This window comes from Mercenaria mercenaria, chromosome 9 (assembly GCF_021730395.1).
Source record: "Mercenaria mercenaria strain notata chromosome 9, MADL_Memer_1, whole genome shotgun sequence".
Classification (NCBI taxonomy): domain Eukaryota; kingdom Metazoa; phylum Mollusca; class Bivalvia; order Venerida; family Veneridae; genus Mercenaria; species Mercenaria mercenaria.
Genome location: NC_069369.1, coordinates 29,588,590 through 29,601,822, shown reverse-complemented (window position 1 = coordinate 29,601,822; position 13,233 = coordinate 29,588,590). Strand labels below are relative to the sequence as shown.

The 13,233-nt window shown below is 36.0% G+C and overlaps 1 protein-coding gene across 7 annotated transcripts in view; it reads left to right on the top strand.

The window, feature by feature from the left end:
- The window catches only part of LOC123546814 (nuclear hormone receptor HR96-like), a 137,400-nt gene that overhangs the window by 82,009 nt on the left and 42,158 nt on the right, over positions 1-13,233 (top strand). For 4 of the 7 annotated variants that reach the window (XM_053551127.1, XM_053551126.1, XM_045333387.2 and 1 more), the window contains exon 1: positions 7,280-8,036. The exons of the other annotated variants lie outside the window; for them this stretch is intronic. In XM_053551127.1, the coding sequence (XP_053407102.1) occupies positions 7,698-8,036 (339 nt within the window). In that variant the 5' untranslated portion in view covers positions 7,280-7,697. Of the gene's footprint in view, positions 1-7,279; positions 8,037-13,233 lie in introns of those variants that run through there. 7 annotated transcript variants of the gene reach the window in all.

Genomic DNA, 13,233 nt, shown 5'->3' with positions numbered 1-13,233 from the left:
GGAAAATAACTTGAGAACCACTTTACCTAGAATGTTGAAACTTAAGGATGATTGGACATGCAGAGTAGATGACCCCTATTTATTTTTGGGTCACTTAATCAAAGGTCAAGGTCACAGGAGCCTGAACAGTAACTTGAGAACACTAGGCCAAGAATGTTGAAACTCAGCAGGATGACTGGACATGCCAAGTAGATGATCCCTATTGCAGCCAACCATCAGTGTCTCTTTGACTTTCACTCCTGACCCCAATTGACTTCTTGCCTGTACGACTTTGCATTGGGGGAGACATGCGCTTTTTTACAAAAGCATCTTCTAGTTTGACCATATTCTATTTTTCCTAGTATGTTTTTGCATACAAAATGTTAATTATTTTTTCATGTAATCGTTAATCATTTCTGTCTAGGTTTCTTATGGCCAGACATTGACATAGTTTACATTCTGGAAATAGAGGGCCAAGGCTTACTGTGCTATTTTTGTAATTGCCTATTTGTCATGGACAACAGTTGTTTCGTGGTTTTTCTCATTAAAATCTTTGAAAGTATGCCGATTTTAACAATTTTCACTCTGTCAGTATTGAAAACAAAATTATTTGACCATGTACAAGTAGAACAATTTTTTCTGTATTGAAAATTTAATAGTTCTTTGGAAAGTAGCTTTAAAGAACGTAGACATATTCTTTTATATTATATGCTTGCTTATACTGACGTCAGTGGGAACTGCGTGGGTTTAAAGCCTTGTATTTGATTATTCTGCAAAACTAGACCATGGTTGTTCATGATTGACTAAATAAAATTTTGATTCAGGAATATTTTGCTTATCATCGATATCAATACTTTGAATAAAAAGCTGTTTATATTCAATATCTTTAATTTAAACTGAGGGTTGGATTAACCTTAACCCTTAGCATGCTGGACACGATTGGTTCTGCCTTCGCAACCAGTGTAGATCTTAATCAGCCTGCACATCCATGCAGTCCGATCAAGATCTGCACTGTTTGCTATTCAGTCAGTATCTTTTTAATAAGCACCCCTTTTAACAGTTAATGGTACTGTCCAAATTCAAAGATGGAAAAGTTCATTGTAGAACTTCAGCAGGGTAAGGGTTAAACCGCTTGTTTCTTCAAGTGATATATAGTAAACCTTTCTTTTGTACACTTTGAAAAATGGCTATGAAGTTGTACTTTCAGCTTTACAATTTCATTACCAAATACAGAGGTAGCAAACTGTCAGCATTTTACACACAGGTAGGAAAATATCAACAGGTACTGATATTTGATAAAATATTAACTCTGTATCATGTTGCTGACAGTTTCCAACCTGAGTATATGTTGCTGAAAGTTTCCAACCTGTGTGTATATGATGCTGACAGTTTCCAACCTGTGTGTATATGATGCTGACAGTTTCCAACCTGTATATATGGTGCCGACAGTTTCCAACCTGTGTGTATATGATGCTGACAGTTTCCAACCTGTGTATATGGTGCTGACAGTTTCAAACTGGTTTATATGTTGCTGACAGTTTCCTACATGTGTATATGGTGCTGATAGTTTCCTACTTGAATAGAATAGAATGGAACAACTTTTATTTCCAATTTCGGACCTTCTCGGGCATGCCAATTTTAATATCTACACAAAGTTCCAAAATAGGTATCCCTAACACTACAAATGTATAGAAAAAAATTCTACTTGTGTATATGGTTCTGACAGTTTCCAACCTGTGTATATGATGCTGACATTTTCCTACCTGTGTGTATGGTGCTGACAGTTTCCTACTTGTGTATATGGCTTTGACAGTTTCCAACCTGTGTATTTGGTGCTGACAGTTTCCTACCTGTGTGTATGGTTCTGACAGTTTCCAACCTGTGTTTAATATTATGGTACTGACAGTTTCCAACCTGTGAATATGGTGCTGACAGCTTCCAACCTGTCTATATGGTCCTGACAGTTTCCAACCTGTGAATTTGGTGCTGACAGTTTCCTACCTGTGTGTATGGTTCTGACAGTTTCCAACCTGTGGATATGTTACTGACAGTTTCCAACCTGTGGATATGGTTCTGACAATTTCCAAACTGTCTATATGGTGCTGACAGTTTCCAACCTGTGAATTTGGTGCTGACAGTCTCCTACCTGTGTGTATGGTTCTGACAGTTTCCAACCTGTGTATATGGTGCTGACAGTTTCCCACCTGTGTATATGGTCAACCTGTCTATATGGTCCTGACAGTTTCCAACCTGTGAATATGGTGCTGACAGTTTTCCACCTGTGTATATATGGTTCTGACATTTTCCCACCTGTGTATATGGTGCTGACAGTTTCCAACCTGTGGATATGGTGCTGACAGCTTCCAACCTGTGGATATGGTGCTGACAGCTTCCAACCTGTCTATATGGTGCTGACAGTTTCCAGCCTGTGTATTTGGTGCTGATTGTTTCCTACCTGTGTGTATGGTTCTGACAGTTTCCAACCTGTGGATATGGTACTGACAGTTTCCAACCTGTGTATATGGTTCTGTCATTTTCCCACCTGTGTATATGGTGCTGACAGTTTCCCATCTGTGTATATGGTGCTGACAGTTTCCCACCTGTGTATATGGTGCTGACAGTTTCCAACCTGTGTATATGGTGCTGACAGTTTCCAATTTATTCTAAATAGTTGTGAATATTAGGCAGTTCTATCCTTTAAAGTATAGATATACCAGATATATAACATTTATTATTAACAGTATAATTATGCTTTTGTTGCTTTTAGGGTTGTCTCACCTGAAAATGTCTTTTTAGCTCGACTATTCGAAGAATAAGTAGAGCTATCCTACTCACCACGGCGTCGGCGTCACACCTTGGTTAAGTTTTTCGTACCAGTCCGCATTTTGACAAAGTCTTTTGAGATAAAGCTTTGAAACTTTCAACACTTGTTTACCATCATCATGGCCAGTTATAGGCAAGAGCACATAACTCCATCAAGGATTTTGGCTGAATTATGGCCCCTTTTGACTTAGAAATTATGGTTAAGTTTTTCGTACCAGTTCATATTTAGACAAAGTCTTTTGAGATAAAGCTTTGAAACTTTCAACACTTGTTTACCACCACCATGTCCAGTTATAGGCAAGAGCACATAACTCCATCAAGAATTTTGGCTGAATTATGGCCCCTTTTGACTTAGAAATCTTGGTTAAGTTTTTCGTACCAGTTCATATTTTTTGTAAAGTGTTTGACATATGGCTTTGAAACTTTTATCACTTGTTTAGTATATAATATCCTATCTGTAGGAAAGAGAACATTATTAACTCTGTCATCTATTTTGGCTGAATTATGGCCCTTTTTGGACTTTGAAATTGGTTCTGTTTTCATACAAGTCCATGTTTTGTCAAAACTATTTGACATATGGCTTTTAAACTTTGAACACTTGCTTATCATTATGATTTACATCTGTAGGCAAGAGTACATAACTATTTTGACTGAAATATGGCCCTTTTTGGACTTTGAAATTGGCTCATATATTGCCATTTAGTGCAAGACTTATGAAATCAAAGTAATACAGGAACATTGTTTGTCTAATCTATTTATTTCTTTTGTCTGAATATCCGTGGAAATATTTTGACCCCATTCTTCAATCAATTCTTCGAATAGTCAAGCGCGCTGTCATCAGACAGCTCTTGTTTGTATCACTTCTTGTATTAAAACTATTAATTATTTCACCTGAAGCCAGATGACCAGGTCAGGTGACTTAATTCAGTAATAATTCATTGTGTGGTATGTTGAACCAATTGGCATCTGCAAATAATGATAAGAGTTATGTCTGCAACATCTAGTTTGGCACTCAACCTAAAATTTCTAGACTGGCTAATGAAATTTGGAATAATTTGACAATGTTTCAAATAACAGTATCATTCACCTTATGACCAGGTCGTTCCTTAAACATGTAGCATTTATGAGATATATTTTACTAATCAAAATTTTAAAAAATAATTAATTACAAATTTGATTACTTGAGAAATGATGACTTGTGTCAGAACATGGACATATTAGGCTATCAATGTTAACTGGAGAAAAGCTTGACTGACCAATGAATAAGGTCATAAGATTATTATTATTGATTTTGCCAGTATAGGTATTTAAAAATTTTAGTAGAAAATTGATTGATATAACCAGATCTGTCATCAGTTCAGGAGTCCAATTAAGTATAGTCTGGGCCTCTCATAAGTTCAAATTAGTCCGCCTGATCCCTTTTAGGGGCAGCCAGATTTTAAGTATTGAACATTTTTTAAACAACATCTTCTCATAAACTACTGAAATCACAGAATGGATCTTTACCAAACTTGGTCAGCAGCGTCTTTGTAGGAACCTCTATCACATTTGTTCAAATAGTTCTGTGTGATGCCTTTAAGGGGCTGCACAAAAAACCCCATAAAGACACACCACTGATAATTAAACTATCCTTTTGTGTGCCCGCATGATAAGTCAAACGATAACATGTTTGATAATTATGATTTTTCTCCATTAAAACGTTTGAATACAAAAAATATTTTTATATAACATTACAGTATACACTTAACTTCTATCATTGACAACCTTTTTGAGTTCAGCGATGCATGAGAACCATAACAATCAAACAATAATATAAACATGCTGTTGTTTAAATTATCGTGCGGGAGTAGTATGTTGTTGCATATATTAGTTTAAGGTTCATCAAAAGTGTTTTGAGACAATCCCGCAGGCATAACCTGCCAGAGCTGAAAATAGGAAACCCATTAAATAGCTTCTTTTGAACCAGTGTTAATGTTGCATGAAAGGCGAGGTGAGCAGTTTAGGGCAATCATGACTTTCTTCTTCTCTTCACTTGTTTTGATATATTGTTGAATGAATTAACTTAGATTCAGTCTGTATTAAAACTGCTTTAAGAGTAACGTCTATGTTTCGGAGAGAAAAATTTGAACATCAAAAAATCATAGAAAGAAAGCATTGTTTTACATGAAAATTAAACAGCATATAAAACATGTATATAATTCTACAAAACCGTTGTAAATTTACTCATATATGTATTGAATTCTGGAAAGGGACTGCATGGAGGGGCCACACTTCTGGACAGTTCAGTGCCTTTAAAAACTTGCCATTTTTATGCCCCCGAAGGGAGGCATATAGCTTTTGAACCGTCTGTCGGTCTGTCAGTCTGTCGGTCTGTCCGCAATTTTCGTGTCCGGTCCATATCTTTGTCATCGATGGATGGATTTTCAAATAACTTGGCATGAATGTGTACCACAGTAAGACGACATGTCGCGCGCAAGACCCAGGTCTGTAGCTTAAAGGTCAAGGTCACACTTAGATGTTAAAGGATAGTGCATTGATGGGCGTGTCCGGTCCATATCTTTGTCATCGATGGATGGATTTTCAAATAACTTGGCATGAATGTGTACCACAGTAAGACGATTTGTTGCACGCAAGACCCAGGTCCGTAGCTCAAAGGTCAAGGTCACACTTAGACATTAAAGGTCATTTTTCATGATAGTGCATTGATGGGCATGTCCGGTCCATATCATTGTCATTCATGCATGGATTTTAAAATAACTACGCATGAATGTGTGACACAGTAAGACGACCTGTCGCGCGCAAGACCCAGCTCCGTAGGTCAAAGGTCCTAAACTCTAACATCGATCATAACTATTCATTCAAAGTGCCATCGGGGGCATGTGTCATCCTATGGAGACAGCTCTTGTTAAAAAGCGGTTTTGACAATTATTTACATTTATTTCTTTACAAATGACATCTTTTTTAAAGGGGGACAACTTCTTTAGAATATTTTTAGTATTCAATTCTATGGGACAGAACAGTAAAACATGTATTGGACATTTCTGTTGTTTTGTGATATACTGCTAAACCTTAAGGCAATGCGGCCTTGCAAGTTTTAGATTGGCTTAGGAAGACAAGATGTATGGCCCTTTGCAATTACATAATATTATAAAGTACATAATTATATAGTGTTTTTATTTGATTTGTCATGTCTCAGAATTGGTTTGCAGGATTTCATTAAGACATTGTAGACATGTGTTATCCGTGACATATATATGTAATGTTGATTGACATGGCTAAATTAATTCATACAACATTGTTTATCGTTTGTTGTATGTATTAATATTATACTTGTCATGTAATTGTACATTTTATGTTGAAATAAATCAATCTATCTATGACATGTTAACTGCAACCCTGCAGTTAGATTGCAGGGTTCGCACAGGCCTTGAAAAGTCCTTGAATTTGATGGTAGTCCTTGAAAACTTGAAAATGACAAAAACCCAAAAAAACCTGGAAAAGTACTTGAATTTTGAAAAAAACTCCTTGAATTTGACCTTTCACTCCTTGAAAATATTCTTTCCATAACTTTGCGTTGCAAAAAGAATTTATAAGGCTTAAAATAAATCAGAGAAAATGAAAATAAATTCGTGAAATTGCAGGATCGGGTCACTCGTATACTATTATAGTGGTCTACGGCCACACTTTATCGATATTTACAGAGGGCTATTTCTACTGTATCACCGTTTGCATGTTTCCATTTCTGTTTAAAAAAATACGGGGAATAATAACACACAATTTTTTGCTATTTTCGAATGTTTCCAGTGAATTAAAAGGAGTAAGAAAAATAAACATGTTTACTCAAGTAAGTGGGAGACAAAGGACGAATATAAATAGCAGCTGAAGCCCTATAGAGCAGACAGAACGAAGTGTATTTGTACGTCGTGTGACAAAATTTTTGACGTATCATTAGTGGGAGTGCGCTAAAAAATCACAAGAAATGCGTTAAACATCAGCAAAATAGTGAATCACATCAATCTAATAATCGAATTACGTCATTTTCAAAGGTGTGACAAGTCATGGTTGTTTTATTTTTGCATTATATAATAAAAGTTGTTCAGATTAGGTCATGGTTTTGAAAAAAAAAAGTGCTTGAAAAATTGTAAAAAGTCCTTGAAAAGTACTTGAATTTTGTCTCTGATATTCTGTATGAACCATGGATTGATTGTCCTAAATTTTGCATCTCTTGCTAAGTTAATCTTCAAGTGAGCAATATAGGACCTTCATGGCCTCTCGGTGTACACAGACAAGAATTGTGATATTTTGTACAGGAATAACCTGTTTGTAAAGGTGTTTTCATGAAATTAAAAGGTATAGAGATGTATGAATTTAACAGGGATTCAGACAGTTGAATGTGCATTACCTATAACAAGAAATAACAATTACAGTTGCTTCCCCTTACAAATCAATAAAAGCATGATATACCTATTTGATATATCATACACAGGTAACAAACATTATAGAGTTTGTTATATCTTAACTTGTATTCCTAAGGGCAACATGTGTTGTAACTATTACTACACACATATTGGATTTTTATTTTCAAAGTAATAGACCCATATATTATTCAGTACAAAGGTTGGAGGCAAATTCATTATGCATAGTGTGTGATTATATGATGCTTGTCATGCGACTTAACAGGTCACTTGTAACTATATAATCATGCTAAGTTGTCAAACTGAGGTTCAGAAAAAAGTGTGTCAAGTTTGAGTATATGACATTCAAGATAACGGGCAAGAAAGGTGTTTGTTCAAGATATGACAGTTTATTTCATATATTGTACGAATATTGAAGGATATTTATGCTGTTAAAAGTGGTATAAATTCTGACTTTGAAATATAAAGGAATTATTGAAAATGGAAAATTCAATGGAATGGTTATCAGACGATGTGTGCGAAGGATTTGCCAATTGTGGAATCAGTGTAGATCTAGCCAGTGACAGTATCTCACAGTCATTCTCAAACAAAACGGAAAAAAATGCTTACGAAAGTGTTGGATATCAGGGGGATGTTGGATATCAGGGGGATATTCGGGACTCGAATTTTTCAGGAAATAATATCATTCATAACGATGCAATGAAAGGAGTACAGAGTGAATTAGATTTTGGGTCAAACACACCCAGTGCTCAACAGTCAGGGCTCGTCTCAGAACCAAAATACGAAGTTGCCGATTCAAGTATGGCAGAACTTCATAATGTAAGTGAAGGTATTCATTACGGGTTTTCACTCTAGGTAATTTGTGACTAATACTATTTTATTTACAAAAATATCATATTGGGAATGTATGCACACAAAAAACTTATTTTGCACTGGAATGTACCTACACAGAGAAATAAGATCATGAATTTCAACAAGAGGGAAGGGTTGATCATTTTATTGGAAAGCACCCAGAGTTTTAAGACATGAATTGCCTGTATTATTTGTCTGGTCTCTCAAGGCCGCGTGACGTAAGTTATGAGATACATGTTTACAGACCTTTATACACAGTCTAGTTTAATAAAATGGTGAGATTTGTTTGTTCCAGTTTGATAAAATGGTAGCTTGTTGAGCTATGATATCGTATTTCAGTAATTGTTTTTTTTTTCATTGTCATAGAGATTAATAATTTATATAGTCAAAATCATCCAAAACACCAAAACCCGCCCCCACCAGACTTCTCGGGCTTTATTTATCTCTGGCTGGGAAAAAAATGTCCACATCATATGACACAAGGTCCATAACTCTGGTACCAGTATTTAATGAATTATCCTCCCCCCCCCCCCTTTTTCTTAGAATTTCAAGTTAAAGTTTTTATGCACTTTCACTCTATCTCAGTTATTACGAAATGGATTTGATTCAAACTTAAAATAGTTGTTCCACCTTATAACTCTGGCACTAATTTTTCATGAATTATGCCCCCTTTTACTTAGAATTTAAGGTTAATTTTGATGCATTCACTATATCCCATACTTAATGGATTTGATTCAATCTTGAAGTAGTTGTTCCACATCATCACCCACATCATATGACACAAGGTGCATAACTCTTGAACCAATATGTTATAAATTATGCCCCCTTTTTGCTTAGAATTGTACTTATTTAGTGTTTTGATACACAATATCTTTATCTCTCTTATTAACATTTTTGACACAGACTCAAGCTGTTGTCCAAATATCTTCATCCACCAATGGAGTCATTAAACACTCCAGTGACAGCTCCAGCTTCCTCAGATGCAGCCCTTTTTTTGTAAATTTAGGGAAGGGTACCAGGTCCCTTTTGGAGGGGAAATTTACGTCGCGAAATCATTGTTTGGAGGAATATATTTGCTGAAAAGTTGTTAAAATCAGGACTGAAAATCAAAACTATTAATTTCATTTTTTTTGCATGGGGAATTTTTTGGCCAAGGTGGGGAAAAAAGTATACTTTTTAGATTGGGGAATGGGGCCGAATTTCGGCCCTAAAATCAGCATAAAAAAAGGCCTGAGATGTGCCCAGTTTCACTATCCAGCATTGAAATGGTCGAGCGCGCTGTCTTCTGTAACAGCTCTTGTTGTGTTTTCTATGCATCCGAAGTTAATGATTTTAACAGACACCACTTTAAAATAGTGCTAGGGCTGGTCAGCCCGGTGTCAGTATAATATGTGACTGGGTGGGGTATTATGTCATGTGTCTACAGCCTGATATTCCAGTGAGGTAGCACTATAAAATTGGGCATTGTGCTCACTGCTTCAAGTTACTATATAAGACACCGATGTTTATATGACTTAAAATTATGTTGAAAAAGACCTTAAACCCAAACACACACTTTAAAATACACTGCCGTACTGTAGCTATATAATTATGTAAACAGAAATGCCTAATCAACAATGGGAATATTCCCAAGGCTGCCAGGTGCATGCTCACACATTTGTTGTTACGTAAAGCATCCAGACAATTCTGTTTTTGTTTAATTACACTATTAAAAAGACATGTGAGTTTCTACAATTTCATGTAAAGTTTTTTTACGCTTGAAAATTATCAAACATCGATGCATATATTCATTATTTTAATGCGTAATTTACGCTAATACGCATCTTATCTGGAGCCCTGGTTCCATTTGAGTTTGTATTTCTTGCTCATGTAAGGTAAATAATAAAGCAGTCTAGACTTGATTTTCAGCTCAAAGTGAGAAATAGTGAAGCTGTTTTGGAACTTTCCATACACAAGGTGTTTTTATATGCCTGTTTGAAAAAACAGGACGTATTATCAGGGCTTCGGAAATTTGCCTGTTTGTCCGTTTTGGACCGATTTTTGACTTTTCAGACCGATTCGTGAAGTGAAAAAACGAAAAAAATCGGTTCCGTAAAAATGGAGAAAAGTATAAATTTCGGTCTGATATCTCAATACACGATCACCTGCCAAGTAGGAAATTGTTGGTCGCACCTTCAGATAATCAATAAACGTGTCAATCGGTCTGATTGTCACTTTGATAATCGGTCCGTAATTAGCATGTGACGCAATCAGTGCTCGCGCGGCACATCCTTAAATGTTTGCAGACAGCCGACTGCGGTGTATTAAACATTTTTGACTGGTTTCCTAACGTTTCTGACTGGATCCAAATCATTTCGACGGGGATCCACTTCTTTTATTTAGAATCCGACAGATGGTTTATTTCAAAAGGCTATGTTTGATCACGGTAACAAACAGATGGTCGCTGCATTTAATCAAAGAGCTATAATTGTACATTATAGGTCTTTGATTTAATGAGACATCACACGGAAAACCGATAAAAATAATTTTTATAATTACTTGATTTGAAAAAATTACATGATTCATTTGTTGGGGCTCCAGTTGAAACAAATGCAGAAAATCGTCTTTGCAACCCGACTGTACAAAAAAGAAAAAAAATGGACGGGCAACCACGAATGATAAAGAAAACCGGAGTGGCACTGTTTATCAAATCGGTCTTTTAAAAAACGTTTCAAAATGAAATTTTGTTTACATCAGAAGAGAACATATAACTTTATAAAATGTAGTTGCTTACTGAAGTACAACGTAAGTGAAATGCAATATCCATGGCCAACCCGCGTGACGTTTTGGTACTATACATGCGGGAAATTCGATCTCAGCGTTCAAATAATGTACACATTCGGTCCGCGGCAGAGTATTCTTTAAATACTGAGGCTGTTTAGCAGAGAATATGTGACGTGTAACTCACTTTGACGCATTGTATTTTATAGAATTCCGTCAAAGAATGAGGAAACATCACAAAGTATCTGCCGTGTATATGGTATCGAAGTCACGTGCGTTGGCTTTTAGACTAGTTACGCACACGGTGTCAATGCCTCGTATTATCTCGGAAAAAACATCGAAATTTAAACAAAGTAACGATCACACATAACACTGAATAACTGTCTTCATTGTATGGTAACGCGCGGTGACTGGTAACTCAGTTTTAATGCATGACATGCTTATTTCTTTACCCTATCACGTTTTACAAAATATGTAATTGGGAATGCGGTGGGTGGGGTAGCGCCGATGTCAGGATTTTCGTTTCGGACCGATTGAGTTATCAAAATTTCCGGAGCCCTGCGTATTATGTTTTCACCCATTACAGTTAATTGGGTGGTGTGGCAGGCGGAAAAAATCGGTTTCCGTTCAATAACTAGAATATTTTGTATCAGAACTGAACCAAACTTACACAAAGTGTGTATCTCTATAAAATCTAGGCCAAGATTGATAACAAGTCAAGTTCGGTCCAGTATCTCTAGAGTTATGACCCTTGAATTGATAGAAAATGCCAATATTGACTGTATTGACTTTGGTGGTTTTTTTAGATCAGAGGATCAAGAACCTCCCATAAATCTCGCTGGTATACCAGCTAATATTCCCTATATATGCATGTACTAGAGGTTCAAATAACCGAGCACTCTTTTACTATACAGCTGGTGTCTGTAGTTTTATAGATTTTAATGTAAACTATAATTCTAGCATGAAATATTGCTAACTGAGGCTTAAAGTTAAGTTCTCAAGTATGTACCAAATAAATGCTTGACTTTTGATCTTTCATTTATACTGTGTGTGATCAATAAATCCACAATAAGATTAAATCACTCCAACAGAAACAGCTCCACCCGACAATAGCATATTTTTATGGTCAGTTTTAAATTGATTGTTAATGTCAAGTATTTTGCAACAAATACAAGTGACACTGTTCAACAGAACCCAAGTTTTCTGTAAGCTAGGTAAACAGTAAAGTTGAGGCAGTCTGCAAATATCTTTATTCTTTAAATTTATTGTTGTCTTGTATTATTGCAATGCTGTAAGTCCATTTTTTGCAAAATCGAGATTTTAGTGTCATTAGGTATGTCTCTATGACCTCTGTACGATTATGAATTTGTGGCCTTGTAAAACTAACATACTGTGAAATCATTAATATTCGTGGGGGACTAATTTTCGTGGTTGAGTCCATCCGCGAAATTTAATCCCAACGAGCAAGTAAAATTCCCATTCATTTTATGTTCAAAAGTTGAAATCCACGAATTCATATCCCCACGAAATTGCCGTTTTGACCAAAACCACGAAATTTCATGCCCACGAAATTTAATGATTTCACAGTAAACAGGCAAAATTTTAGTTCAACAAGGCTGTAAGTAGTGTAAAATCATTGACACTCAAATCTTTAAACAGCCTTTACCAGAACTATCAAAAAGCTAGTTACAGCATTATGGAAAGAAGGCAAGGTCTTGTCAGGGTAACAGATGAGCTGCATATTATTATTGCTAAAATATGTAATTAGTTTAATGAAATAGACAGTAATGTTAAAGTGTATAAGTATGCATTATGTATGTAATTTAGTTAGCTAGAAGTAGGCCCAGCACAATTTATTCATTTAACTTGTAAATGATTTGGAAGATTAAATGGTTGATAGGTTCTCAGACTAAATAGCTAATAATTTACATGCTATAATTACTTTCATTGAGCGTAAACTCGCAATTCACAAGGTAAAAAAGAATGGCAATTAGGTTTGGCAGTGCTTGTTTGAAATTTTCATTGTTTTGTAAAACTAAAAACAAGAAGGTTATACAGGTCTGCTCTGTTATAATTGGAATTTATTGACAATAATCAATGCAAAATGAAAGTGATTTTAACCCCCCCCCCCACCCCCACCCCACCGCTTTATATTAATTATGTGTCCCCCACCCCACCGCTATATATTAATTATGTGTCTCACCACACAGTGGTGTGGGAGACATATTGATTTACTCCAGTCTGCCTGTGTGTCCGTCAGTCTGTCTGTCTGTCACAAAGCTTGTCCGCACTCTAAGTCGAACATTTCTCATCCGATCTTCACCAAACTTGAACAAAATGTGTTTGACCATAAGACCTCGGCCAAGTTCGATAACTAGCCAAATCCGCCATGCAGGCACTTTTG